The 7,093-nt window shown below is 37.5% G+C and overlaps 1 protein-coding gene across 1 annotated transcript; it reads right to left on the bottom strand.

Moving 5' to 3' along the window:
* Positions 1 to 4,881: 4,881 nt before the first annotated feature.
* LOC110447200 (flocculation protein FLO11-like) lies at positions 4,882 to 5,934 on the bottom strand. Its single transcript, XM_021492743.1, has one exon. The coding sequence runs from the start codon at positions 5,932 to 5,934 to the stop codon at positions 4,882 to 4,884; it is 1,053 nt and encodes a 350-aa protein (XP_021348418.1).
* Between the last annotated feature and the right edge of the window lie 1,159 nt (positions 5,935 to 7,093).

Genomic DNA, 7,093 nt, shown 5'->3' with positions numbered 1-7,093 from the left:
GTGCTGGTATCATTCTTCACAGCGATGTCATGTGAAAATAGATAAACAAATAAGTGTAATCTAGTAAAAGCGTCTAGTATCTTTAATTAATCTCTGAACCATCTCCAGAATCCTTATATCCATATTTATATCGAGTCTTCGACATCCATAAAGAAGTATTATATCCTAAAATAATTGCTTTTGTTTTTGTTGTTAGACTTTCCATGTCGCTTTTTACACTATGACAACACGAGTTATCTCCCATTAACTACGCAAAAGCTGTCCGGTCTAAGGGAGATAACATACTCCGTTTGTTAGCGGGTGAGTTTTACAATCAACTCGGACAGTTCCCGTTTACATTACATTTATTTTCTGTGCTCAGACATGGCTCCACTGTTATGTCACGGTCACAATGTACATCATCATTAATTAATTGATATCTCACTCGCATTCTTTCATACAAGTGTTCAAACTCATGCTTACAGTACGACATTTATCTTAATTGCAACTTTCCACGTAAAATGTAATGTACGGTGTATGCTAGTTCATAGACCTATTAGCAGTCATTTTCATTTCTCTTAGTTTAATCCATTGCATTCAAATTCATATCGTACTTTTGACTTACCCTTTTTTCACACCATACTTATTATGTCCTTTTAATTTAACTACTCACATCTCACCACACTATAGGTAGATTCTAGTCTCACCACACTATAGGTAGATTCTAGTATGCGCGATTTGTCACAGCTCTTGTCGATCTTCTTGCACACACAATCACAATAACTCATGGCTATCACTATCTTTGAGCGCGAATGTCATGACGTCCTTTCATTCGCACAATTTAATCACATGTCCTAACCATTGCCATAGTTAATATATCTTTTGACTCACCACTACAGCACATCATAATGTATGGTTGTAATAGAAAAGTGGTGTATTAGTCGTATTATTGCTGCTTACCACCTATAACCTTCATCATCATCATTTTACTATATTTTTAATTATTTGTTTTTTGGTGTACACATTAGAAATTTTGTAAGACATAAAGGAATATTTTACTCATGACTGTAGTTAGCAATATCTTGTAAAAAGTATAATTCCTGTAAATTGGGACTTGCATTTGGTTAAGTTATGCATATAACCTTTTAAATTACATCTATCAACAATAGTTGTCAATAATATTTAATACTTGAACATTCGTTCGTCATTCTCTAAGAAAATCTTAAAGTCAAATGAGGTACAATCAACTACCCCAGTGTTTTCCAACTGAATAATGTTCTCCCATTTACCTCTACAATTATATGACCGAGTGTGTTTGTGTCTAATAAAGGTAGGTACTATTCCCTTATCAATTGAATCATTCACTAATTGTCAAAAAAACAATATTCTTTTTCATTCGAACATTGACCGTATCACTGTCTCTATTTACTGGAACTGCATTTTTAACTTTTTCTTTTCGCTTATCCTATTTCGTTTAACTTTCGATAAGAATCATTTTCATCAAAAGGACTTTATAACCTATAATATCATCTATAAAAATAGGTCCAGATTTGATTCTGTTTCTAAAGATCACTCAAACTCCGTAAATTTTGATACACGTATTTCCCAAAAATTATAACTTTTAAATAACTGTGAATCATTATAATCATTCACACATTTTCTCTCTCTCGATTTTAGTCAGGACTTCAACAAACCCATGTAAAATTGTTGCATGTCACTTTTTGGAAGATTACTAAGCATCCCGGTGATATACGCAAAAGGATAAGTAACTTAGAGATACTTAAAAAATAGTTTGGGATCTCTTTCCAACTGGTGTCTGCAGAAGATAATAATCTTAATAACCATGATAATTCAAAACGTCTATGAACCTCAACCGGACTTCTCATTTACCATTACACATAGTTTAACACAGTGTGGTCTATTTTCCCATATAAAGTTACATGTTTTCCTCTCTACCACGTTTATTTGCTCCATATAAATACGCTGTATGTTAAACACTTGCTAGGTAGTGATCTTTGGTATTATAAAATATTGAACTACAACATAATTCTTATTTCTTATGTAATACATCAGATAACCTATATAGAAAAGTATGTATAATATCAGGTAAAACATATAAAACATACCTGTTATATTATATGATTCAATGAAATATATGACCGACACTGTTCCTTGAATAAACGTATAGTTGGCCTGTTGAAATTTTACCACAAAGTAGACAGGGGAAATAACTCCCAATATGTGAAACTGGTTGGTAAATAAATTGCCTGAGTTACTTTATCTATCTTATAAGTGTCAAATCGACCATATAATTAACTGTATCTGCTGCATAAACTATTTGGTGATATTACTTTTGGTTGTGAATTTAGAGAAAAGAGGGCAATGACACGAGGTAAGTTTCAGACTAGCTGTCAATTTTATGAAAAACAAAAAGTCATGCTGTGAGCATTAGTCCTATGAAATGTTTAAGCACGTTATAACGTGTCTTTGAATTTACTTAATTGCTTTTCTGAATGTTTAAACTAAAAGACCATTCCAGTAGTACAATGAATCTATACTCGGTCGTACTGCAGTGATGCACAAACCATGAAATGTAAAGCATATACCGGATTGTTTTTACAATATACTATGACTTATGAAAACGGATTTGACGGTCGTGATGATTAGATGAGCATTCATGATTTTTCTATTATTTTGTTATTTGGTATAACATATTGTACAGCTAATCATCAAGGCTTGATTGTATTTATATTTGGAAAAGTAATCGTATATAAATAAAGCCTTACAGACATAATCTCGCCGACAAAATCACGTGTAGCTAAAAGAGACAGAAACGTTTTAAATTTAAGATAGATTACAGTACATTTGAATAAGTCACCAAAGCATAACGAAATATCTCCTCAAACTTTACATGAAAGTAATCGGTTTTGTTACATAGACACGAACTGAGCTTCAGTTATCCAAAAATTAAAAGTTTCGTTTCACCAGCCATAACGTGTTTTTATATTGAGCACCTCTGCCGAAACATTATTGATAGTGGGTGAATTTCTCGAAGCGTATTCTCACTGGGTACCGTACATAAGACGTTAAAGCTAGATACATTTCCTGACCAGATAACAGTCACACTTCCTTTTGAATCTATCCAAATTTCATACGTTTGGTAAATTATTGAACTCATTCTAGCATTGTCATGCACAATGTCCATTAATAGTCCAGTAATAGTAGTTTGTGAAACGTTTTGAAAATTCCACCACCTGTCAATAATGGCAAAATGATAATCCTTCATTTAGGAATCCCTGTACTATGAATTTGTTTAAGAAGCAAGGCGTTGTTGTGAGGAAATAGATAATCCCAACAATTGCTTTACCATGTAAAATCTAATTAACTCTTCTGATAGGTCTAATAGTCCTTTATAGTTACATATTGCGTTATGTATTGAAGTAGAAGGCTAGTCTCCTTCCTCTCTTCACAACAGGTGGGTTTGTCGGTGATGGTATGGACTGTGTGAGTTTGTCGGTGATGGTATTGACTGTGTGAATTTGTTGGTGATGGAATTGACTGTGATTTCGTCAGTGATGGTATGGACTGTGTGAGTTTGTCGGTGATAGTATCGACTGTGTGAGTTTGTCGATGATGGTATTGACTGTGTGAATTTGTTGGTGATGGAATTGACTGTGATTTCGTCAGTGATGGTATGGACTGTTAGAGTTTGTCGGTGATGGTATAGACTGTGTGAGTTTGTCTGTGATGGTATGGACTGTGTGATTTTGTCGGTGATGGTATGGACTGTGTGAGTTTGTTGGTGTTGGTATGGACTGTGTGAGTTTGTCGGTGATGGTACGGACTGTGTGAGTTTGTCGGTGATGGTATGGACTATGTGAGTTTGTCGGTGATGGTATGGACTGTGTGCGTTTGTTGGTGATGGTATGGACTGTGTGAGTTTGTCGGTAATGGTATAGACTGTGTGATTTCGTCAGTGATGATATGGACTGTGTGAGTTTGTCGGTGATGGTATGGACTGTGGGAGTTTGTGGGTGATGGTATGGACTGTGTGAGTTTGTCGGTGATAGTATCGACTGTGTGAGTTTGTCGATGATGGTATTGACTGTGTGAATTTGTTGGTGATGGAATAGACTGTGATTTCGTCGGTGATGGTATGGACTGTGTGAGTTTGTCGGTGATAGTAGGGACTGTGTGAGTTTGTCGATGATGGTATTGACTGTGTGAATTTGTTGGTGATGGAATAGACTGTGATTTCGTCAGTGATGGTATGGACTGTTAGACTTTGTCGGTGATGGTATAGACTGTGTGAGTTTGTCGGGGATGGTATGGACTGTGTGATTTTGTCGGTGATGGGATAGACTGTGTGAGTTTGTCGGTGATGGTATGGACGGTGTGATTTTGTCGGTGATGGTATTGACTGTGTGAGTTTGTCGGTGATTGTATGGACTGTGTGAGTTTGTCGGTGATGGTATGGACTATGTGAGTTTGTCGGTGATGGTATGGACTGTGTGAGGTTGTCGGTGATGTTATGGACTGTGTGAGTTTGTCGGGGATGGTATGGACTGTGTGATTTTGTCGGTGATGGTATAGACCGTGTGAGTTTGTCGGTGATGGTATGGACTGTGTGATTTCGTCAGTGATGGTATGGACTGTGTGAGTTTGTCGGTGATAGTATGGACTGTGTGAGTTTGTCGATGATGGTATTGACTGTGTGAATTTGTTGGTGATGGAATAGACTGTGATTTCGTCAGTGATGGTATGGACTGTGTGAGTTTGTCGGTGATAGTATCGACTGTGTGAGTTTGTCGATGATGGTATTGACTGTGTGAATTTGTTGGTGATGGAATTGACTGTGATTTCGTCAGTGATGGTATGGACTGTGTGAGTTTGTCGGTGATGTTATGGACTGTGTGAGTTTGTCGGTGATGGTATGGGCTGTGTGAGTTTGTTGGTGATGGTATGGACTGTGTGAGTTTGTCGGTAATGGTAAGGACTGTGTGATTTCGTCAGTGATGATATGGACTGTGTGTTTTTGTCGGTGATGGTATGGACTGTGGGAGTTTGTCGGTGATGGTACGGACTGTGTGAGTTTGTCGGTGATGGTATGGACTGTGTGAGCTTGTCTGTGATGGTATGGACTGTGTGAGTTTGTCGGTAATGGTATGGACTGTGTGATTTCGTCAGTGATGATATGGACCGTGTGAGTTTGTCGGTGATGGTATGGACTGTGTGATTTGGTCGGTGATGGTATGGACTGTGTGAGTTTGTTGGTGATGGTATGGACTGTGTGAGTTTGTCGGTGATGGGATGGACTGTGTGAGCTTGTATGTGATGGTATGGACTGTGTGAGTTTGTCGGTAATGGTATAGACTGTGTGATTTCGTCAGTGATGATATGGACTGTGTGTTTTTGTCGGTGATGGTATGGACTGTGTGAATTGGTCGGTGATGGTATGGACTGTGTGATTTGGGCGGTGATGGTATTGACTTGTGAGTTTGTCGGTGATGGTATGGACTGAGACTGTGTGAGTTTGTCGGTGATGGTACGGACTGTGTGAGTTTGTCGGTGATGGAATGGACTGTGTGAGTTTGTCGGTGATGGTAAGGACTGTGTGAGTTTGTCGGTGATGGTAAGGACTGTGTGAGTTTGTCGGTGATGGTACGGACTGTGTGAGTTTGTCGGTGATGGTATAGACTGTGTGAGCTTGTATGTGATGGTATGGACTGTGTGAGTTTGTTGGGGATGGTATGGACTGTGTGAGTTTGTCGGGGATGGTATGGACTGTGTGAGTTTGTCGGGGATGGTATGGACTGTGTGAGTTTGTCGGGGATGGTATGGACTGTGTGATTTGGTCGGTGATGGTATGGACTGTGGGAGTTTGTCGGTGATGGTACGGACTGTGTGAGTTTGTCGGTGATGGAATGGACTGTGTGAGTTTGTCGGTGATGTCATGGACTGTGTGAGTTTGTTGGGGATTTAATGGACTGTGTGAGTTTGTCGGTGATGTCATGGACTGTGTGAGTTTGTTGGTGATTTAATGGACTGTGTGAGTTTGTCGGTGATGGTATGGACTGTGTGATTTGGTCGGTGATGGTATGGACTGTGTGATTTGGTCGGTGATGGTATTGACTTGTGAGTTTGTCGGTGATGGTATGGACTGTATCATTTTTAATAAAAGGTAAATCATAGTGCAAATCTCAAAAAAAAAAAACTTGCAGTATTTTGCATATTGTTATTCCGTTCAAAATTTCCAATGAATGAATTTTACAAAGAAAAGCTTAAAATCCCAAAATTTTGTTCATTTTTACTATTTTTTACTCTAAACAAGTGTTGACTGATATATAGAATGATGTGAATATCGCAATACTTTACTGGCCACATACATAGCATTATTTTATAAAAAAAAACAATGTACTTGGCAAATTATGAAACCTCACATACAAATCGGTATTTAATAATCGGAGAAAGCCATGTAGATTTTTAAAGGTAATATATTGCATCTCACATTTATAAAATACGATATTTCTATTTTTATGCTTTTCAGTTATTCATGATAAGCCTGTGTATAGCTTAAATCCTAAGCATATTGATTTTAGTTGGTAAACAGAACAGGTCAATTTGAAAATTTACGCGTGATAAACATCTACAGTGGCATGAAATGAGGGCGACTTCGTAAATGACAAAGTCACTTAAGGAATTTTAAGAGGTTTGAATCACACTGAACATGTTTAAAACTAAGATAGGACATTAAATCATAGAAAGCTAAAACTAAAGAAAAGATTACCTGTTGTTGGCAAGCTCTTTTCGCGAAGGGTGTTATTTTTCCTCGCTTGCAAAATTCATAACCGAAAACCTGATTTGCGAGTTTAATGGCCGTCAAAACGTACTATAGTACATTGTATGTAACAAACAAACAGCACAGTGCTGTTTACCCGAATATTCCTCCAGCTTTCCTCTATTTTCGAGACCTCGCCTGAAGAGACATAGCAGACTATGTCAGACAAAGTCAGTGTTGTATTTTTCTTACCATAAAAATATGAAAATTGACTGGTGGTTGTTACTGCACTTATAATAGATTAGATATGCATGGTAAGTATGGGTTTAACAAGGG

Source organism: Mizuhopecten yessoensis, unplaced genomic scaffold, assembly GCF_002113885.1.
Source record: "Mizuhopecten yessoensis strain PY_sf001 unplaced genomic scaffold, ASM211388v2 scaffold383, whole genome shotgun sequence".
Classification (NCBI taxonomy): Eukaryota; Metazoa; Mollusca; class Bivalvia; order Pectinida; family Pectinidae; genus Mizuhopecten; species Mizuhopecten yessoensis.
This window is presented reverse-complemented; position numbering and strand designations above follow the sequence as displayed.